Below are 24,645 nucleotides of genomic sequence, written 5' to 3' on the forward strand. Positions count from 1 at the left end.
GTAAAAAGAAAACAAAATTAGCAACATTTATTTTATTATTTTCTTATAACTGACGGAAGTTCCTTAAATTCAGATAATTACGTCCTACGTGTTTCCAGTTGTTATTGTAGGCGTGTATGTTCATCTAAGAACTAAACTCTGCTAAGTCATTGTTTTTCTTGGCTGATTCAGGCAACCCGTTCTATGCTCTAATGGCATGTAAAATCATGTACATGTAGATCTATATACAATAAATAATTGTGCAAAGTTTCAACTTAATCCAAGAATGGGAAGTGGGAGAAATAACGTGTTCAAAATCTGCACCTGACAGAATGAGTTGATAGAAGCTTTGTAAAAAGTATCCTATATCACTCGAACACAACTAACAACAACTCTAGAAGAACTTTTTCATGAAAGATTCATTAAGGCTGGGTCATCTTTCAGTTAGACTGTTTCAATGTCACCGTACATAGAAGCCTAAATTCGTGTGTGTGTGTGCGTATGTGTGTGAATGATGTTAGGGTTTCTTTGTCCCCTTGCAGAACCGCATATGGCTACCTTTGCTACATGTGGCTAATGAGAACCAACATGTCATCTTGCAGAGCCACATGTGGCTTATGAGAACCAAAACATCCCCTTGAAAAAAAACCACATTAGGCCTAAGAGAACCAACTTGTCACCTTGCTTAACCACATGTGGCAAATGACAACCAACATGTAATCTTGCTGAACCACATATGGCTAATGAGAACCCAACATGTCCCTTTGTAGAACTACATGTGGCTAATAAGAGCTAACTTGTCACCTTGCAGAACCACATGTGGCTAATAATAACCAACTTGTCCTTTTTAGAACCACATGTGGCTAATGAGAATCGATCTCAGGCACAGAGTTGTAGGTCACGTAAGGTTTAAAAAGGACAATAAAGTTCTGTTCCATTTTCGCTTCTATCTTCCTACAGTTTAAAAATCGTTCCTCAGAGAGTGACATCAAAGCAAGTCAGTCAGTTGTACAATTTTTTCATCGTATTTGAAGCCTCTAGTTGGAGAAAGTAAAGGCGTTAGGTCGTTGTTCTAGCTACATGACACCTTGCTCGTTAACCGTTGGCCAAAGAAACAGATTACCCACATCGTCTGCTCTATAGATTGAAAAGTTTGAAAGGGGAACTTTTTAAAAAAAAATTTAAGTACAATGATTTTGTTGTTACATTCAGTTATGCAAATGCATAATAAAATTCGTTCATTTATTTTAAAATTAGTCGAAATGTGTTAATAAACGTATTCTTTCCAACAAATGTGTGTCCAATATAGTACAACTGAAACAAGAAGATCAAATAACAGAATATAGTAAGTGGATGCCCTGGGTAGGAAATGTAGAGATTCCTGACCCTGAAATTCCTGACCTTAACCTCTAAAAACTTCAATATAAATGCCCTTAATAAAATCAATACATGTATTAGATAATTAGAAAGTTTCATCTATGGCGACAAATGTACTAGTAGAGCTTTTTGGAGTATCCGGTGTACAGTGTTAATGACGTGTTGCTAAGGTATTTGTTTTTATTTATATCATAATTTTTTGGCACATTTTAGCCAAATCAATCAAATTTTCGAATTCTTCCATTGGTAGCACTTTTTTTTTATTGTGATATTTAGTTGGCAACATTGAAGTTCCATTTAACGACCTTGACAATGCTTATTGTATCGTGAAAATCTGCACAAAACATGAGAGTAGAGCCTCCTTCAGTCGGTTAATGACTAACGATTATCTCATAGAACTAAGATGAATGGTCGGAAAGAAGTCGCTGCTTCCCCCTCCCCACGTAGCTGATCTGTCCAAAAGGAAGTTCCCCAAAATGAAATTGTAAATTTAGTTTTCCCTTTCTTTGTAACAGGGTTTCTGTCTAGGGCAGTGATGCCCAACCTAATTCTGCGGGCCATTTTAATTTCCAACACTAGTGTCGCGGGCCACATTATCGAAAAGATACAAAAAACTTTAACATCTTCTTACGCTTCAGAAACTGGTGCAAGTTCTATTTATGTTTTATTGTTGTTTTTGTAGAACAGCCCCCACTTTCTGTATAAAACAAATATTCTGGCTAGCATGTTATCATGTCCCACAAAAAGTAAAGATCCGTTCACTTGTCCTGGTAGGTTCTATATTCTGAGTCCTATTTCATAAACTCACACATTTTTAAGGCCTTGGTAGCAATCTGTTAGAAATAAAATTGAGGTCCATAACGTAAGTAAAGATACATTTTTATCATTTTTTTTATGGAGGAGGATTTTTTATATTTTGTGCCGACATTTCGGCGGGCCGATGGATGCACATCGCGGACCGGATCTGGCCGTATTTTGGGCATCACTGGTCTATGGCTTCTGTCTAGGGCTTTTGCAAGAGAGGATTTGAACCTCTCAAGCCCTCACTCAAAAGAGTTTAAGGATAATGATGATGATCTTTAATGAGAATTTTTTGTAATAAAAATATATAGAATTATATTACAATATTTTGGAGCGTTTTAAAGGGTGAGGCTTTTACCTAAATTTTGCCCTGACTGTTACCTTGTATGAATGTGGACAGGATCTGATCATGTCAAATGTTACATACAGCAAGTAGACACAATTGTAACAATTTTTTGTTGTGTTAGTTCCACACATACCATAATTTATTATGTTAATTTTTCAGACATAAACTAAAAAATGTTACATCCACAAATGCAGATATATATCTATTGTATTGTGGTCCAACATTTATATACAATTAGATATTTAAGAACAATTAAAAAAGCTAATTTTGTTAAAGATTTTATTTTGGCTTATCTCTGCACTTGGTAGTTTATAATTCTAAATCACTTGGAAGCAATGTTTGCAATTTAAGACAATCAAGAGGCCCAGGGGAAATGTTTACTTTTAATAGACTTGCAGACATATTTATGTTTCGTGTCTGTGTTTTGATGACCGATACGGAACTTGTGGAACTTGAAATGAAAGATTGTCCTCGAAGGGGGAACAAAAATGACAACATTGTTGAGAAACGTGGGTATACAATTAACTGATTATCTCCCGTCTCTTAACATAGAGTTAAATAAAATTTCTCTGTTTCCAGCAACTTTTCTGGCTTTTTGTTCCCACACCATGTCCGCGAGTGTTTTCCTGAGGGCATCAATGGAGAACTGTTCTCTCTTACTTGGTATAGACTCCGCCTTGTCCCACTCAGACAAGCTAGGCGGGTGGTCACCAAGGACGTATGTATCCCAGAATTCCTTGTCAAGTTTAAAGTTCGTCTGACTCAGGGGGTTAGTTTTCACGCTAGGGCGAAGTGAGTTCGTGTGTGTAGCAAGTTCCGACAAGTGACGCTTACCAATGGCGTCCAGATAGTTGACCGCCATCGCTTGCCAATAATCCGAGCCGTGTTGCCTCGACGGGTGCGACTGTTCATCCTCCCCCTCACTTAATTTGATTAGGGCTTGGTCGATGAGTGGGGCTTTCTTAATTGCTGGCGGTGAGGGCGCGTATGTGTCCTGCTCTTCTAATCCAAGATAGAGCGCCCTGCCTTCGCCAGCGAGATACCTGTTAATGACGCTGCGACAGTTCGTGTCGGATGATGTTACGTCGACGGATGGGAAGGTGGATCCAGTGGGGATGTTTGTGTAAACTTCCGGTTCGGACAGACATTTTTTTAGCCTGGCCCTGACCTCCAGGTTACTAAGAATACTCCCGTCGTTTGGTGGAACAATAGATATTGCTATAAGGATGAAAGACGTCATGCAAAGGGAGACTACTGCTCGTACACTTTTCATTATGATTTTGACCCTGAAATAAAAATATATATATAAAAAAACAGTTTATTCAAGGAAATAATGTTACACAAATTATATCAAAATGTGACTTAAATAGATACTATTAAATGTTTAACCAAAGTTAAGTAATGTAATACAGTTGTAGTAATATATTAAAAAGCTCAATTATAATGGAAATGATAAACTGTAGTAGATGTATTTCAACGTTAATATCAATATGCACAAGGCGTACATATAGCAAGGGCACAGACTAGACAGTAATTATAAGGTATCAGATATCAGGAAAAGGCAAATGAGTTAATATTTTTAATACGTCATTACTGACTGGTCAAAGGAGGAACACCACAAGACTGGGAAGAGATGAAAGCTGAGCTGGGTCGGTCGTATTGTAAACCATGACCCACTGTCAAAAGTCATCCTTCAAGGTAAAGTGGAAGCAGTATCCACGGCGCAAAGGGGTCCAATGAACCCGGGCTCATGACCCATAGGGGCCCCACATAGACACAGTACACAAAATGTACATACAATGTGTTGACAGTAAGAATATCAATTGATTAAATCCCTAACCTTTATAATTTTACTTACGAGTCTATTCATTGTGATATTACATAATTCTGAAATAAATGTTTAAACAAAGGGGAATAACAAATCGATGGACACCCTAGCCCTCACGATATGGTGGTGCCTTGGTCATACGTGGACAGACCAACGGCCTTTGGGCATAACTTCAATCATAGCAGACGCTTACAGCAATATGTTTATTGTGCCAACTTTAAAAAATTGACATCCAAAAAATGTGTTCAACAAGTGGTCGATTTCTAAGGTGCCAAATGTGTATGTGTTTTTTATCTTCGGTCACAGCATATCTAGATGGGAGCTTCTGCGATTTATAGGACACTCAACATTGTGTCCTAGAAGGTGATAGTCAAGGTATAATCGTCTAAAAGCCATGCGATTTACACATTTTAAAGTGCTGAAGGTGTTAACCAATCACTTTGTGTTCTCCAAAGGGGAAAAAAAACAGTATTAGTCGGGACAAAAAAAAATTCAGTACGCTGTGCATCTTATTTTACTGACCAAATATGTGAGCGAAACAAAACTTAGTCAAAAAAGTTGGAAGCTCAGAACGACCCTGTCTATAAATCTTCCACTGAACAGGAGAATATCTAAAATGAAGTCGTATGATAATTGAAGCTTCAGAATAAACTCAATCACGGAGTGTTGATCTACATCAATGTCGTCAATTCCAAGATTTTACTGGCTTTTTTTTTCATCATAGAAAGTTATTTTTATCACTAATAATTTTTTTTTCGAACATTGCCAACGCTTGCACGCTTTTCTTGCTTCACCAGTGACACTTTGATCAGCAGTGCCATCATCCTCATATTGTGATGGATATAAAATTACATAAGAAGTTCTACATATATATATATATATATATATATATATATATATATATATATAGGGCTTTTTTTGTGACTGTTCTCACGTGTACGGCACCTTTGAAAAAAAAAAATTACTTTTCTTGCATTTTAACGTATATTGTTAATTTTTAGTAGTTAAAAGTTCAATCCGCACCTATTTTTTTCCAAAAAAAAAAGCACTATATATATTTTTTGATTATATATCTCATATATATGAGAGAGAGAGAGAGAGAGAGAGAGAGAGAGAGTTAGTAAGGTTCTCCTTTCAGACCTTGCGATCAATAGGGCAGATGATTAAAAGGTCAACTATTTCTATGGCCCACGGATAACTAGGGTGTCATGTGGCAAGCACAACGACTAACCGCCTTTACTTTTACCCATTAGAGCTGAGGGGACTCAGAAGCGCCCTAAAGATCTCAGTCTTCACCAGGATTCGAATCCGGGACCTCCGCTTCGGATGCCAAGTTTTTTACCCCTCAGCCACCGCGCCCCATTTAAATATGTGTGTGTTAATAAGAAACACCCGATTATCATCATTACGTTAATAAAGTTCTATAAGCATTGAGTGTCATGACAGTATATAGTAACTGAGCTACTGGTAATAAAACTGTCAGTACTCAAAGGTAGAACATACTTAGCAATGTCTTTTTTTTTTATTTACTCATGCATACCTGATGATAATTTATTTTAATCACGCTCAATCTAGGAGAGCGGCCCATCATTATGGTCTTGAACCCCTGTCCACGAGCACGTTGCTACGCCAATGAGTGGAGTGGATTGTGGAATGAGCACAAAGAAAGGGTCGTCCAAAGAAAAGATGGCTGTGGCTGGACAACGTAAAAGAACGGACAGACCTCTCAATATTCTGCTAATGACAGCTACTGCAAGGAAAGAGTGGAACTCTGGAAGGGTTGGGTGGGGGGAACTGTCGAAGCACCCCTAGGACGAAAGTCAAATGACAGATGGTATTAGAAAGTCATACATAGACTAGGACAGTACATGCATATTAGTTAGAACCAATTGTTAGAAAAATATGTGTAGGTGTCACTGGCGGATCCAGGGGGGGGGGCGGTAGGGGCGATCGCCCCCCCCCCCCCACTCGGCCGACCCCCCCCCCCCCCGAACCTTCGGGGCGGACGAATTTTAGTATAGAATTCACACAATTTGTATACGAATTCATTACTTATGTTAATAATATATACTAATTATTTATATTTCAACCTATTTTTAGATTATTTCGCCCCCCCCCCTCTAGTATGTTGGCCGATTTGGTGGGGTCGGGAGGGGGCGATGGTATCAATCCCCCCCCCCTAAACTTTCGAGTGGGGGGGCGGTCCAATTTCTTTGTAGAAATCACAGCTTGCTAACAGAATCAATTACATATCTATGTGATTAAAACTTGTTATTGATATTTTAACCGATCTGTTCCCTGTTTGCCAATTTATCTCTACTGCCCTTCCCACCTAACCCTTTTGAGAGGGGGGGGGGCGGTCCTACTTTAATGGAGAAATCATAGTTTGTGAAAAAAATTAGTTGAATTAATATATAGATTTATATTATGTCGCTCGCCTTCTTGTATCTTGGCCGTTTCGGTGAGGTTGGGGGAGGGGGAAATTGCATGTACTACCCTCCCCACTCTAGCCCTCTGAGTGGGGGGGGGGCGGTCCTATTTTTGTGGAGAATCATAGTTTGTGAACAAAATTAGTTGAATATCTATATAATATAAACTACATATTGATATGTGAACTCATTGTATATTATGTCGTACCACACTCTAATCTCAAATTTTATCATTAGTAAAATTTAAATGAAAAAGGGTTGTACCAGGTGGGAGGGGCGATTCATGCAATCGCCTTTCCCCCATCGGACAAACCAATACTTTTTCTTTTTGTATTACAGTTAGGAAATTACAAAACAAAAACATCTGTCACTAATATAATTTATATATACTATAAATTAAATTCTTACATCGAGTCGCCACACCCCTATTCTTTAATGCCAAATGCAATCTTTAGCAGAAATTATTAAAGGAGCGAGGATTAATCGTTTTCACTCTACCGCCCCTCCCATTTCCAGACAGAGTTTATGTAATTTCACATGAATTTTTCATAACTATTTTAAGAAAGACTTTGCATTCAAAAAATTAGAATTCAAACGAAATTTTTCAGTATAAGAGTCACGATTGAGATGAGTTCTAAACCCAAATAATTTTTTCATAGTCGCCTTTTTCTAACCTTTACTCAATCTGATATTTTTCTAGTAAAATAAATTTGGGACTATAACTCACAATTTATACTTTGATTTTATTGAATATTATTTATCGAATAATTGTTTTTCGGCGGAGATCCTCAAAGCCAAAATCTAAATATGTGGGGTATCTTATCTTTTCAAGGAACAAATCGGATTTTTTGCAATGTATTAAGGGCCTATAAATTCATATTAGAATATTATAAGTACAACATTATTCAAAAGGTCCTTTTTTAATAGTATGAATAATGAGTTTTAGGTCAGGAGAATACCTTTCTTCTGTGAAGTATGCAAGAAAACTCTTTTGGCGGCGGGGCTTCGCCCCGAACTCCATGAATGAATAATGAGCTGTAGATGTCAGGAGAATGCGTTACTGCAATGAAGAATGCAAGAAAACGCTTTTGGCGGCGGGGCTTCGCCCCGAACTCCACTGATGGATAATGAGCTGTAGATGTCAGGAGAATGCGTTACTGCAATGAAGAATGCAAGAAAACGCTTTTGGCGGCGGGGCTTCGCCCCGAACTCCACTGATGGATAATGAGCTGTAAATGTTAGGAGAATACTTTTCTGCAGTGAAAAAAGCAAGAAAACGCTTTTGTCGTCGGGGTTTCGCCCCGAACTCCACTGATAAGTATTGAGTTGTAGATGTCAGGAGAATGCGTTTCTACAGTGAAGAATGCAAGAAAACGCTTTTGGCGGCGGGGCTTCGCCCCGAACTCCATGGATGAATAATGAGCTGTAGATGTCAGGAGAATGCGTTACTGCAATGAAGAATGCAAGAAAACGCTTTTGGCGGCGGGGCTTCGCCCCGAACTCCACTGATGGATAATGAGCTGTAAATGTTAGGAGAATACTTTTCTGCAGTGAAAAAAGCAAGAAAACGCTTTTGTCGTCGGGGCTTCGCCCCGAACTCCATTGATAAATAATGAGTTGTAGATGTCAGGAGAATGCGTTTCTACAGTGAAGAATGCAAGAAAACGCTTTTGGCGGCGGGGCTTCGCCCCGAACTCCATGGATGAATAATGAGCTGTAGATGTCAGGAGAATGCGTTACTGCAATGAAGAATGCAAGAAAACGCTTTTGGCGGCGGGGCTTCGCCCCGAACTCCACTGATAAGTATTGAGTTGTAGATGTCAGGAGAATGCGTTTCTACAGTGAAGAATGCAAGAAAACGCTTTTGGCGGCGGGGCTTCGCCCCGAACTCCATGGATGAATAATGAGCTGTAGATGTCAGGAGAATGCGTTACTGCAATGAAGAATGCAAGAAAACGCTTTTGGCGGCGGGGCTTCGCCCCGAACCCCACTTGAAAACCTTATAGCGCTGCCCCAGTTGTTTTTGTTTTTCACCAAAGGTTGAGAAATGCTGCTTTTTAAAAATTCTCATATATATATATATATATATATATATATATATATATATATATATATATATATATATATATATATGCACGTTTATGCATAGGGTTAGGGTTTACTGGGCATTAGGGTTAGGGTTTGGAAAAAAATCGCCCCCCCCACTCAAAAGTTCTGGATCCGCCAGTGGTAGGTGTTTAACCCACAATGTCGAAATATAGCAATTACGTAACGCTGCTGTCTCTATTCTCTTTACCACACACATTCATCTTTACAGACATCCGGCTTCACATTCAGCTTCACGCACACCCAACTTTACACACATTCAGCTTCACACACACCCAACTTCACACACATCAAGCTGAAACTCGTTCAAGACTTTCTCAAGTGGAAAATATGCATTTTTTGGGGGGCTTAGATTTAGCAGTCAGAACTTCCAGACAAAGTTAACATTAAAAATAATATGATCCCCTGTAGCTAATTCTCTTATTTCAATTTCCATACAATCTCTGGAGGATTGCCCGAGGATCTGTTCGCTGAATTTAAATTAGGCACAATGAGGTGAAGCACTCAGAGTTTCTTTGATGTAATGTAAACCTTTACTGTAAGCCGTTACGTCATTCCCTCACAATATGTAGGCAAGCAAAAAAAAAACATATTCATTATTGATTTGACAAGTCAATTTATTGTTTGTATGTTTGTTTGTTTGTATGTTTGTTTTCTTTTGTAAAAGAGAACAAGAATAAGTCCTCAGAAGCATTTGAAAAAAGTGATTCCAGTTAACAAAACAACTTTCTTCCCTAGTGCCATTACAGCATGGAACGGGTTGCCTGAATCAGCCAGGAAAACCAATAGACTTAGTAAACTTTATGTCGGATAAATAACGTGTACAAACAAACAGAGTGAGTTAATCTCTTTGTGAAAACAGGAACACCTAATCTACCTGTTTAGAAGATTTTAGATTACCATCCCTTACTTTTCGTCCTGAAAGCGCCTTGAGCTATGAGTATGTTACTTCACCGTGCTAAGTCGATAAAACTTAAAAATATTGTTGTGTATTCATTCTGTGGACTGAATGCAAATGATACATTGCTTGGTCTTCTTCGCAAAATCTATGAACATGAGCCCCAAGCCTCTCTCTCTCTCTCTCTCTCTCTATCTGTATGTGTGTGTGTATGTGTGTGTGTGTGACTGTGTATGTGTTTGTGATAATGTGTGTGCGTGTAAATATAATTAATTTATTTAAATTAAAACTTTGCATTTTGTTTTTCATTAATTAGAGTTGTTCCCCTCGACTGCACATTCTGAAACAACAACACAACAAAGAAGAAAGAGAAAAAAAAAGGGGGTGACGTTTTGATGATATAGACTTATAGTGTAAAGATTAAGACGTTTTCAAATAAGCAAACTCTTATTATTCTCGCTTATTTAACCATCTTGTAGAACGTCAATACGTTTTGACTTTCATTATCTGTTGTAACCTCTCTCTCTCTCTCTCTTACTTTTCACTCCCCTCCCCCGCGCTTATTTCCCACAAAGACAGAGATACAATCATTGTTTTTAAAACTGATTTGAGTTTTGAAAGTTGGTTGTACCGTCTAGTGTGGTCTTCAATGTATTCTAAAGAAATTGTTTCTATAAAGACTTAAATAGTCATTGTTTCACAATCGGATGTTCAGTCAAAAGCCTGTATGAATTCAGGAGTTCTGGCTGTGAGCCTCGTTGTGAAACATGAGCTAAAGAAATGACATCATTATTCTTTGCGTGGTTTTATTTCTGGTCCACTTTCTTCCTCACTAACTCATTAATGACATATAAGCACGGAATTTCCATTGATGGGTGGGATGGTCGATCTATCATTTTTCTTACTCGGCAAGATGGGGGGGGGGGGGGGGAAAGAAAGGTAACGGGAGTAAGAGAGATATCATATTATTCCCCTCACGACATAGTACTAGTTCAACCAGTTCCATGTACGGCTGCTTAAAAAATGTAAAATATATTTGGTTTTAGTAAAGTCCAAAACTTTTCTGTGACGACTCTCTAACGTGACCTTGATTTGATCATTGTTGACATTCTTGTCTTCTCTGGGCACGTGTTGTAAAGAGGTTAAATCTCCTGCGGTGCTGGATTTACAAATAGCTAGGGCTTAGGGCCCCTATTGGGAAGACATAGCTCTAGACCGCACCAGATGGAGAGAGACAGTGACCAAAAAAGCTATGGATAGTGAAAGAACTTGGAAGAAAAACGGACCATGCGAAAAATGGCCAGCTCCTCCTCTACCACCGAAGCAAACGCCACCTTAACCTGTGATATTTGTGGACGGGAGTGTGTCTCCAAAATAGGGCTCCACAGCCACTTGAGGAAGTGTGCGAGATGAACCACAGTCGTTCTACGACTGAAGGAGGCCAATGGTGAGGGCTTAAGGCCCCCGAGAAATTGAGGGCCTAAAAAAAAATTGTTCAGGTAATATAAAAATTCCAAAATTCAAAATTAAAAAAAAAACAGATATTTATTGCTCATTAAGCTTGTTCCGTCCCAATCAGATCAGTGTTTGAAAATATTTGGTCTACATTTTATTCGCTCACCTTGTGAGATAAAAAAGCAACTTTGTAGTGATGGTGTCTTCCTGGCCTTGTCGTATGTGCTTCGGCTGTCGATATTAACGCAGGACCGGATTTGAACTTCAGAACTAATTTGTAAGAGACTTGTTCACCATCTGAGCCATACTTTCCCATGTGTGGCTACCCATCTCTATGAAATTTAGAAAACTAAGGGAGCTCATCATGTGGTGAGACATAGCAAACAATAACAGTCAGCTGATCAATATGAGGTGCCATTTGCAGATAAACAAAATACCCCGCAATTGTTAAAATGACCTGAGAGTTAGTCTCTTATTTGATGTGACATAATTTGCATAAATTCATTACACGTTGTTTTAGAAAGACCTGATTAGCATGCATGACTAGATGCAAGACGTGTAGGGCATAATCATTTTTTTTGAAGTAACGTCTGTAGTTTATAAGATAAGATTGCTAGTAGTAAAGTTCTCCTTGCAATATATATATGCTAACGTCATCTAGCTAAATTCAGGTACCCATTAGAGTGGACTTAGCTGAGCGAATTTGAAATTTAGATTTATAATAGTGAACTAGCAAATTAATACACTAAACCTATCAAATAAAATAAATAGATTGAGGGTCATAGACAGAAGCAGTGCATAAAAGACTTTCTGAGAGAAGTTTGGAATACTTTAATCACTTAGTTTATTTAAGAAGCAATGTATAACACTATAAGACTAATATCATACACTATACACCATTACATTAGGCCAATAACAAAGAACAAAAGAAAACGATTTAAAAAATAATATAAGAAAAACAGGTCGAACCAATGAAGTGGTAACGAAGATGGAGATAAAATTTCGCTTTCGGCAAAGAACAGAGACCTATAAATAGAATTCGAGATATAATCTACGAAAACAAAAATTATAAAAGAAATACAAATGTATAAGAATGTCTTTTTCTATGTAGTGGGTTTTCAATAGATTTATATTACATGGCCAACGAGACACGTTTTATTTGCTCAATTTCAAATGCTACGTAAAAAGATATCTAAAAACACACAAACACACACATTAAATTAAGGATGTAGGACTAAAAGGATAAAAGCCTAACGAGAAGCTCGAGTTCGAATCCCGTCTCGAACAGAGTTGTATTTACTGAGAGACTAAAGCCAGCACGCAAACCTTCTCCCCTATACCCCCTTATAAGATTTTACTATTGCAGAAAAGGGAAAATATTTTTATATTCTCTTATTCTCTTGCATGTCTCAAAAAAAAAAGTGAAACGGTTCATGCGAATTGTAGTTTGAAGAAGTTCGTCAAGAAGACACAATCTTATTCATTCAAAAACAAAACTTATTCATCTCCTAAGCAGAGTTTTGGTGTCAGAATGCTATAAACAATTTCATTGATCTAGAAACATAGTCACAGTGGACTGATTCAGTGAAGACCCTACATAGCAACATACTCGACTGGTATGGTGGATATTAAACATATAGTCACATACTGGATTGGTGGAGATCCAGTATAGTCACATACTGGCTTTGTGGAGACCCAGTATAGTCACATACTGGCTTGGTGGAGATCCAGTATAGTCACATACTGGATTGGTGGAGATCCAGTATAGTCACATACTGGCTTGTTGGAGATCCAGTATAGTCACCTACTGGCTTGGTGGAGATCCAGTAGTCACATACTGGGCAGGTTTGGTGGAGGTGAGGTGTGAGAAACAAGGTTTTTACCAGACAGACGGACAGACAGACAGACGGAGTGATTTAATATGAGCTTTCAACAGAAATCCAAATACGGATATCTCTACGAATCTCGTAAACTAAAAAGTCCAATCATTACTAATAGCTAGAACTTTATATATATTTCATTGTCTAAGAAACTATTTAAAAAATGAAATGACAGATTAAAAAAAAGATAGATTTCAAAATTTCATTCTAGAAATCACAAAAGATAAAAAAAAAACAAGAATGTCTACAAATCTATGTGCAGCAATCAGAAGACATCAATAAACTGTGACTACACTTAGAACTATTCTGGAGCCTGCAAAGACTAGTGTTCACTCCATACTTATAGAAGGGTAACAACAGAAGGACTCTCGTCACATTTCAGCCCTGATTGATGACGCCAGGAAGGCGATTGGTCCTGATGGAGCTATTTTAAAGGTGAAACTGGTTGTATTTTCTAAAGCTATTTTAAGGGTGTCACTGAAACTTTACCTTACATGCTATGGAAATGAGTGTTCTACTTTTATTTAGAACATTAAAGAAACGCTAATGGGAAAAAAAAAACAAGGTTAGTGTTACGGTCGTAGCGCAGCATGGTGTGAATGAAAATGTTGCAAATTTGGATATTGAATGGAAGGGGATTAAAAAGTGGAAGCTAGAGAGATGGGAACATGAAGTGAGTGGAAACGATAATGTTGACGTCATTTGTGATAATAATTATAATAATAGAGTTTTGTGTCGTAACAATTAGGTTAGGGTTATATAAAGAGAGAGATGCTAATTTAAGGGGAATAACTGCAAAATCAATGGCATGTATATCTATACTGAATGAATAAGCTCCCATTTTTCTACAAAAAACAAAATTAATTAACACTAATTGATTAACTTTTTTTTTTTGTATTGATTCATGTATTGTCACCGACTGTGAATAATTGTGTGACATTTCGGGAATTGAAAGTGGGAGAAAAAACATCTACGTATTGAGGGGAATAACTTCACATATACTGTATATACAGCTCTCTCCGTAATTATTTTCCTCGTTTCGATGGTATTGGGAAATGGGAAGCGTGGTCGAGAGGCTAAGTACTCACTCTAGAGCTTGGCTTGGTTTTGTTACCTATGAAGGGGGCTCGAGATTCGACACCCAACTTGAGCAGAGTTGTGTTTACTGAGCGTCTAAAGGCAGCACGGAAAACCTTCTCCCAGATACCCCCTAACCCCACTGGTCCACAAATGAGATTGGACCATAGCGCTCTGAGCATGCTATAAGTATGAAAGTAGCAATGATTTATTTTCTCATTTTGCTCATTTGTATTTCACTATCTTGCTATGATTTAAATTCAATCACTTTTTGTTTTGTTATCAGAAAATGTTATATTTTGGTATTAAATTATAGGAGAACGCATGCTATTTTTTACACAACACAAATTAAAGTTTATAAATCCAAAATCTGTTTAGCTTAATGTGGGTCAAATCAACGTTGGCATCTCAATTACGAGAGAGAGAGAGAGAGAGAGAGAGAGAGAGAGAGAGAGAGAAACAGTTAAAGTAATACATAAAAATTAAGTGATGGAACTGTCATAAACTTAGGTATGTTAGGCGCTTAAGAGCAGTTTTTTTATGCAGAAAAGTCGAACGGAAGTAACACTGAAATAACGAACTCAAATAACACAGGCGAAAAGCCAACAATAGAAATTATTCGACGCTGATAGTGAATGTCGAATAAGACGTTTAATAATAACGAAGGGAACCGTTGAATGTCGTCAAGACTAATCTCTACGTCCATAAAAAGCTCCTCTCTCTAAAGCCGTCAAAAGTTGTGTGTTTACATTTCGCTATTCTTTGTTTTTACTAGTCGCGTCATTGTCTCCAAGTCAAAACTTTCCCTTTCTATGAAACAAATAAGTAATTCCTAATCATGCCATGACAGGTATTTAAGGAATTCAGCGCACATCTACGGCTGTCAATGGCTTGTCAAGGGTAGAATCATCAAAAGATTTTTGTCATGGGTATAATCGTCAAAAGATTTTTGTCATGGGTAGGATCATCAAAAGATTTTTGTCATGGGTAGGATCATCAAAAGATTTTTGTCATGGGTAGGATCATCAAAAGATTTTTGTCATGGGTAGGATCATCAAAAGATTTTTGTCATGGGTAGGATCATCAAAAGATTTATGTCATGGGTATGATCATCAAAAGATTTTTGTCATGGGTAGGATCATCAAAAGATTTTTGTCATGGGTATAATCGTCAAAAGATTTTTGTCATGGGTAGGATCATCAAAAGATTTTTGTCATGGGTAGGATCATCAAAAGATTTTTGTCATGGGTAGGATCATCAAAAGATTTTTGTCATGGGTAGGATCATCAAAAGATTTTTGTCATGGGTATAATCGTCAAAAGATTTTGTCATGGGTAGGATCATCAAAAGATTTTTGTCATGGGTAGGATCATCAAAAGATTTTTGTCATGGGTAGGATCATCAAAAGATTTTTGTCATGGGTAGGATCATCAAAAGATTTTTGTCATGGGTAGGATCATCAAAAGATTTTTGTCATGGGTAGGATCATCAAAAGATTTTTGTCATGGGTAGGATCATCAAAAGATTTTTGTCATGGGTAGGATCATCAAAAGATTTTTGTCATGGGTAGGATCATCAAAAGATTTTTGTCATGGGTAGGATCATCAAAAGATTTTTGTCATGGGTAGGATCATCAAAAGATTTTTGTCATGGGTAGGATCATCAAAAGATTTATGTCATGGGTATGATCATCAAAAGATTTTTGTCATGGGTAGGATCATCAAAAGATTTTTGTCATGGGTATAATCGTCAAAAGATTTTTGTCATGGGTAGGATCATCAAAAGATTTTTGTCATGGGTAGGATCATCAAAAGATTTTTGTCATGGGTAGGATCATCAAAAGATTTTTGTCATGGGTAGGATCATCAAAAGATTTTTGTCATGGGTATAATCGTCAAAAGATTTTTGTCATGGGTAGGATCATCAAAAGATTTTTGTCATGGGTAGGATCATCAAAAGATTTTTGTCATGGGTAGGATCATCAAAAGATTTTTGTCATGGGTAGGATCATCAAAAGATTTTTGTCATGGGTATAATCGTCAAAAGATTTTTGTCATGGGTAGGATCATCAAAAGATTTTTGTCATGGGTAGGATCATCAAAAGATTTTTGTCATGGGTAGGATCATCAAAAGATTTTTGTCATGGGTAGGATCATCAAAAGATTTTTGTCATGGGTATGATCGTCAAAAAATCATCTTATTGCTTTTGAGCGTGATGCATGTAGGAAACAGAATTTCGATGATATAATGTATGACTTTGCAACACGCAAGGATCGTAAAGTTAACTTGATCGTGAGATTGTACTTAGTAAAGAATGAATACAATGCAAAGACGAATTTATTTCTAATGCAAGATCCTAATTTTCACTTATTATCCTACCCAGACTAGGCCCCGCGCAATCCGTTTCCCATAGGGCCCCCCAATTCTTAGGACCGGCACTGGATCTATGAATCAAATTAAACACATTTTTTTAATCCCATAAAAAATGTACCACATTCTCGACCCGCCCCATTCCTATGTATTATAATCCAGAGAATGCAATCTTAAATCTAGCAGCTTACAACGAATTTCTTGCATTCTATAAAACGCTGTTCGCCGTGTGTGGGCAATTTATCCTCTAAAGCCATTGTCACAAAAAATTTCAAATACAAAAGACTTTTGCATACCAAATATTAAAACAAAAGGTTTGCTTTCAGAATACCAAAAGTAGCCGCCGCAGCTATTTTTAGCACGTTACGAAATATTTTTAAATCAGTTTTTCAAAATTTTTTTTTTTTAAATTGAATTCTAGAATAAATGGGACAGATAGATCACAAGTGAAAATTTAAATGCCGAAAAAACAAATCTTAAAAAAAAATAAAAAAAAATTAGGAAGTACTACTTGAAATCCATATCTGTAATTTTTAATATAGTTTTTTTTTCTCACCAATACTTACTCTGAATCGTAAGAAGAAATTTAAGTCAATATTGCACTATAAGAATTCCAAAATAGCTTTAATCTAGACACATTTAGAATGGACATCTATGCCCAGATTCTGGTAGGGAAAAAAAAAAAGGATGAATCTATCAAATGTCCTGTTCAGGTTCCGATCCCAACCTTTGTCGCTCGTCTGCTATTGTTGTGCCTCTTAAAATCTATTTTCTCCCTTTTTATTTAGCGGTCTGATCTTGGGTCTGGTACCCCCCCCCCCCCCCCGTCGTCTCCTTCGCATGACCCAACAAGTGGCCCCTCACTTCATTCCGTGTCTGTTTCATTTTTTTTTCATGCTTGTTAAATTATCTTCACTTATCGCCCTTTTGTTTGATTTTCTTCCTGTCTAAGGAAATCCCCATTTAAAAACATTAAAATTAAAAGTTGCATATTATTTTTAAAGGCTATTCCTCCTTTATGAAGCTGATAACTTTCTGTATGAGCGATTTCATTCTCTTTATAAGTAGTTAAATGATAGATAAAAAGGGAACATTTATTTTTACCAGCCCAAATTCATTAAACTCCAACCTCCCTAAAAAAAACATGGTTACGCCCATGTATAAATCGTCAAATATTTTTTAAAATGTTATTACTTGCAACGATTAAAACAAGACTATGGCTTGAATATTCCTGGTACGGTGGTGGGGCCGCCTCTGAGTTTGTGTGATAAAAATAGGCCTATCCCAGTACAGCAGATTATCAGTAGACTCTAGAACCTCTTGTGGTGAGTATTTGTAATAAGGAGGCGTATCCTTGCCGATCAAATTATGTGCCAAAGTCAAGTGCTGGTGTATTAACTTTGCGCCTTGGTTATGGCGACCTAGGTAGGCAGATTCCGATAGGGCTGAACATCCTGCCATTATGTATTTAATTGACTCACTCACATTTCCACGTTTTCGGCATTTGTCAACAACATTGAGTTTTAGGATATGTTTCTCGTAATTTTTGTGCTAATTACTCAGTCCTGTTTGCTGTAACAAGGCCTTCAGTTTTAGGGTAGAGATGACCTGCTTTGAACCATGTTAAGGAAGCAGCCTTGTCAATGTTGTCCCCATCTAATAAAGCCAGGAAATTTCCGTGGAGGGTTTTTTCTTCCCATTGGCGAATCTCTTATTATTATTATGATAGAAACGAATGAGTTTTCATTCTCTGGCGCTGCCAGGGTCGAGTTTTGTTATTATTATTATTATTATTGCTTATATTAGTAAAAAAAGATACAATTTAAATAGTTACAATATAAAATAAATTAATCACGATGTGATGAAACATGGAAATAAACAGAATGACATTACGGATGTCATAGCATTTTATCGTTATAAGTTTTACAATAAATGCTATAACTAGTTCAGGTACAAATGATCCCGGGTACGCTATTCTGCCTCAACGTGGCACTCGGGTGGAAACGATTACTTTAGGAAGTAATTAGGCTAAATGAATAGCAACAAAACTCCTGTGGGAGTGTCCAAGGGAATGCAAGAGCTTTCCCATTGCACGGTGCGGAGTTGAAAGAGAGCGTCGGTAATCCATGCGCCGTTCCTCAAGGGTCCGTTACAATAATGGCGAGTCCTGCACGGTTAGCTTGGTACAACATAGGAAAATGGCGGGGTTCCCGGTTTGCTCGGCCTTCGGCCATATATTCTAGTCCATGCGCCCGGAGTGCAAGATTCATCGGAAACAGTAATGTCTTACATAGGCATTGACTTGGACCTCTTCTAGACAGAACGGTTTTGTTCAAGCAGGCTTACCCGCCTAGAGTTCGTAGAGCCTTCGGCTGAACTCTTTTGACAATCACACGGTACAAATGATTCAAAGAACAAAATACAATGCTTATACAACAGAAACCCAAGACAATTAGGCCTACAACTTATTTAATAGATTAATCCTATGAGAAAATTAACCTTTAAATTGATAGCAGCTTGAAATCTAATGACTTATTTTTTTAAAGATGAAATAACTGCGCCTCTTGAAACCTTTTATAAAATATAGTCCTACGGGGAACTTCTTAAATGCCTCCATGAGATGCAAGAAGACAAACTCTAGCGTCATCAATTTTAATTTGTATTCAGCCAACTTTTTGTTTTTAAATCCAGTGCTTTTATAATCATAAAATAACAAAACACTTTTTTTAATTTTCATAGTTCATGACATTTTTCTTTTTTTTTCAGTAGAAGATTACATTGCCAAAATACACACAAGACAAAACCGTAAGTTCCATGTATTGACAACGATTAAGGTTTACATCATTCAGAAATTGTTCAGACTTGATGATCAGTAGGTTGTTTGTTATTCTCTGTTGTAGACACATGTACGTACACATGCCGAGGAACGAAGTCCTTGAAATCGGGATGCTTTTAAAAGGAACTGTCTTTAGTTTCTATGGAAGCCCATAAATTCCGAGAAACATAATGCTAAATGTTTTTGTTGGTGCTATTGTAACTGTTTTTATGTCCAAAAATGTAACTTAAAACTGGGCTAATTAACGCAAAAAAAAATGTTTCTGTACATCACTCAGTCATCATTCCGTTGTGTATAAGTCTTGTGTTCTGCGCCATTGTACACAGGCTGAAGGGTCCACCGGTTTCCAGATGTTAACTTGTCATCAACCCAAGATTGAGGCAAAACAGCATTGCGCTGAGCTCGTGTGGAATTTAGTGCACCAGATCTAAGTAGATTATGCTTTCGGATATTTTTTGGTGTGGTTTATTCAGATTATACTCTCTCTTACACAAACACACAATACAAGCAGTTTAACGCATCCACGTCCAGACCATATAATACTGTTGAGCAGTGAAGGTTATTGAGAAGTTGTATATAGTCCATGATCATTTACACTGTTTATTGTAATATACCCGCTGGGGTTCATCAATTAATATTAAGTCAGTCGCAGATATAGGAACATAAGCGAGTGGTTAACATATGTTAATAGGAACATAAAGTGGATGAAATAGTTTTGTTTAATTAGGATGGATTACCGTTTATAATCCTACGGCTGAGACTGATGGTATTAACTAATTGTGAAATTTACTGTCTCTACGTACTATTAATTCGTGTAATTCAACTAGTATATGTATGCAGCAATATTAACGAAAGAATATGACAATTAAACAAAAAGCAAACATATTTTTCTTTTATAGTGCACTTCACGTTGTTTTCACATTATTATTATTATTATTATTATTATTATATCTTAACACATTACAATTTAATGAAACACTGAACTAATAATTTAGGAGTTATCTCACTTTAATGGATTTTATACTAGAGTAAAAAGATTTTGCATCAATTCGTTGTTTCGCTTGAAAACCAGAAATATAATTTAAGAGCAATAAATATACTATGATTTAGTAAAAAATAATGTAATAATTCTATACTGTTAAACGCACCCCTTCGCGCCATGGTTACCACTGAGTTGTTTTCTTTCGTAATATCTCCACCATGGAAGTTGTGTCATATATGTTATGGCATAAATACAAATATATATATAAGTAACAATGCCTCCAAGTCATAGATAATCGTTGATTTGTAGCCCCAAACTGCTGGTAGTAATGTATCTTAGCTAATAAAACTATAATACTTGAAATAACTTAAATATTATAACTTCCTTGTGAACAATTATAAATATAACTTTAATTATAATATAGACGAAATCATCATTATTATTGTGAAATACACGTAGTAGACTTAGACTTTAGTAATAATATTTTTGAACAAAGTCTAACTTAATACAATATCAAGTCTATTCAGTCTCACGTTCTGGCGTCGTGTGTCTTTTAAGACCGCTGACGACAATGCCACATTCTTGAATCAGTCACAACCAATCGCTAACATCTTCCCGCCGTCACCCTAGAAACACTCACACACACACACACACTACATAAAACTCTGGTTAGATCAAGGATCTATGCCTATTTCTATTTGCCTTTGAGCAGGTTTAGTTTTCTTAAAAGGAGACTAATTGTGGATGTAGGTCTATCATTAACTTGGAAAGGTCTCCACATAGTAAAATCAGGGGAGCTGGGAACGAGACTTCTTAGAAGGCCTGAATACTGAGCTGCAACGTGTCAACTAGCTAATGGTCTCCACTGGCCACAGGTTGTGACGTTTCAGGTCAGTGTAGAGGTCTACTATAGCGACTGGTCTCGCTGGGAACCACTGGTATGCAGTCGACTGTTCAATGTGCATTGCAGATGTGTGTGAGTGTGTGCGTATATGTGTGTGTGGGGGGGCGTGTTTTCAAAATACTCAATCACAATTTGTTTTAGAAACTGAACTGTCACGTACTGAATTTATATCTAGGTCAAATCCTGCTCCTCGATTGTGTCATGAAGAAGGTTATTCGATAAGACAAATGCTGTGTCTAAAGTACAGCACGGTCGAAGGACTGAGCAATTCCTAATGGAACGCTATTTCGAGGACCATAGTGATTGGTTTCCTTCTTCATGCAACACGTGCACGCCTGTCTTCACGCCGTAGTCTGCCTGTGAAGTGTAGACCTATACAATTACCCACTAGAACGTACTTATAGTGGCCTATAGTAATTGGTTTCCTTCTTATTTCTGGCTACTTTTTTTATATTAGTGTGATCATACTGTGATGTTAATTCGTGTGGACTGCGTTTAGGATATCAACACGACTGTCCAGGGAACGTGTTCCCGTTCCACGTCATTGCCCGTCACTCCGCGGGTTTGATCAGAAGTCTGCCCCTTTGAAGAAAAAAAAACTGTCACTTAGATTAACCATGTATGCTCATCTTACCGGTAAGTAAAGTTTGTCATGTTATACTTCGTAAAATGCAGAAGAGACATTTTGAGATGTTGGCTTAGAGTTGTCCAGCGTTAACGTCCCCTCCCCTCCTTCTTCTAGGTGGAAGAAGGTTTCCGTGATGCCTTTTCAAAAGCTATTTTAACGAGAACAGGAAAAACAAAATATTCAAAAGACAACAAACCAACCAACAAACAAACAAAAACAAAGCTTATACGAAGTGTAATATTGTATCAATCAGTGGCATACGGTCATATCATTAAATTTGTAATAGATCTAGACCACTGATGCCCAACCTAATTCAACCTGCGGGCCATTTTAATTTTCCAATACTCGTCTAGCAGGCCACATGACATAAAAGTTATAAAAACGAAAAGAAATTGTTCTGAAATTATTCTATTAGAAACCCGTGGATTTAGTACTACATTAATTAATGGGGATATTTTGACGATATATTTTTTTAAGGGTCAGAAAATAGTTTCATTTCTCTACTTAAAATGTGAGCATCAGTGTGGCTAGCTAGCCAACGACAATCTTTTATTCGCGGTTCAAACAAGAGTGCCGCCATATTTATTGTATAATACCGTTTATATGTTGTTGTTTCATTAAACAGCCACAATTTCTTTCTAAAACAAATATGTTGGTTTATTATCATATTCCACACAAAAATTAAAGGTACGTTCACTTTTCCTGGTATTTTCTACGTTCAGAGAACCAATGTCATAAACGCACAAATATACCCATTCCCGTATCAAGTTGAAATTTTACACACAAAAGAAAAAGAAAGTTTAAAAAAAATAAATTTGTGCGGTAATATCAGGTCCGCAGAGAGAAAGATTTACAACTAAGTATTAAGGCTTTTAACTGCGCCACATCTGGAAGTCTAGTAGGCCTATAGCTAATCATCTTTTTTGAAGTAACGTCTGTATTATATAAGATAGCTTGCGAAAAGACTTGAATGGAAACGCAGCGACGAATATGTTTGTTGATGAGGGAGAAGACCTGATTTTAGATGCTGCATGAATTTTAAAACTACACGTGTAAAGCTGCTAGTATAGTTAGGACACTGCTTTCTAAAGGTCCAGGAGAGAGTTATAAAGCATATTTTGAAAGCCTTGCCTGGCCGTGTAGTATGCGCGCTGGAGTGTGGTTCGTTAATCTCGATGGTCCCGGGTTCATATCCTGCCCGCTGCCATACACTCGTCCTGTGGGATGTTTGGACTAGGAGATTATCTTCAACTCTAAAGGAACATCCGCAATATGTAGAACTGTCGTTGACCTGTGAGAGTGAGCAACGAAGTGGACATACCTGTGTTGAACACTTTGGCAGAAAAGTTTGTACTACTTGACTTTTGATCTAGCGACCAGAAGGAAACGATGTGTATTTATTTGATCTGGTCACAAGTTTGCTGTGAATAGAGACTTTTTTTTTGTTTTCTTAACGTCTGACACAACTTAAGTCATATGTCACCCTTGAGTCACTCCTGGGTTTATGTGGTGCACACTGAGTGTGAGAGAAACACTACAACTCATTGCAGAGTAATTGTCAACAGTTTCCCCCTATTGGATCAGATTGCAAAGCATTGTCAACAGTTTGTCTCCCAAAAACTCCAGAATTGTAACCCCACGATAGGCCTATTTGATTTTCTTTATGTGGGAAGACATTTTTGGAAACCTGAGCAATTGAGACTGCATTCCTAGAACATGCCTACAACACCAACAGAAAGATGACGATTTACACTTGACTATGTCAACACCAATGCTACCGTTAGATAATACAGAGATAATGAAGAAACAAATAGAAGTCTAACTGTACAAGTCTGCTGGTGAGACACCTTTCCAACCCTACATTCCTCAAGACATTTGACGCCATTCACTGCGTCTTTCGAACCCTACATTCTCAAGACATTTGGCGCCATTCACGGCGTCTTTCGAACCCTACATTCCTCAAGACATTTGACGCCATTCACTGCGTCTTTCGAACCCTACATTCTCAAGACATTTGGCGCCATTCACGGCGTCTTTCGAACCCTACATTTCGAGGATGTTTGGCTTCATTCCTAGTGTTTTGCCAACCCCATATCCTCAGGACATTTAACTCCAACTAACTCTCTACAATAACATGTCTTTTCAATCTGGTATTCCTTAAAGTTGTCTCCCCTACCTAAGACCGCTAACAACAATGACACTTATCCAGCATCATTCACACTACATAGCTAACCTGTTCTCACTGTCAACACAAAAACACACGACTGTGTTTATGTCGTAATGAGTTGTCTATGGTCATATCAACAAAAGAGATGATCTTTTCCCCTTACAACTTCTTTTGTGGGCCAAATTCTTAAGGCACAGCAACAGGTGGCATTTCAGCCTAGGACCCTTGTGATGACAGTCAGTACCACATAGCATACACCCAGGCAGTTTTGCAGTTCTAATTCTCAAGGAATAACTACATGCTGCCTAGAAAGCTTATAAACAAAGGGAAACCATTACCTTCTCATAAAACAAATAACTGGTGGACATCAAATAAATCATTAATAGATTTAATTAAACTCTTTAACAATCCCTTTACTTTGGTAAACAACCAAGCGGTGATGATGATGGTGACCAAATAATTTTATCTATTAATGGTATACGTGGCTGAGAGGAATAAACCAGTTGGTCACCTATCAAGGGGGCTCAGGTTCAAATCCTACTCAAGCTATGTTGTGTTAGCCGAGTGCCTAATGACAGTATG

At 37.4% G+C, this 24,645-nt stretch overlaps 1 protein-coding gene across 5 annotated transcripts in view; it reads right to left on the reverse strand.

The window, feature by feature from the left end:
• Window positions 1–2,775: 2,775 nt before the first annotated feature.
• Window positions 2,776–24,645, reverse strand: part of LOC106063640 (uncharacterized) — a 28,609-nt gene continuing 6,739 nt past the window's right edge. For 2 of the 5 annotated variants that reach the window (XM_056016048.1, XM_056016049.1), the window contains exon 3: window positions 2,776–3,789. In XM_056016048.1, the coding sequence (XP_055872023.1) occupies window positions 3,033–3,789 (757 nt within the window). In that variant the 3' untranslated portion in view covers window positions 2,776–3,032. Of the gene's footprint in view, window positions 3,790–17,112; window positions 17,311–23,027; window positions 23,794–23,842; window positions 24,377–24,645 lie in introns of those variants that run through there. The other 3 variants (XM_056016050.1, XM_013222059.2, XR_008775698.1) reach the window with 3 other exon arrangements.

Source organism: Biomphalaria glabrata, chromosome 17 (genome assembly GCF_947242115.1).
Source record: "Biomphalaria glabrata chromosome 17, xgBioGlab47.1, whole genome shotgun sequence".
Taxonomy (NCBI): Eukaryota; Metazoa; Mollusca; class Gastropoda; family Planorbidae; genus Biomphalaria; species Biomphalaria glabrata.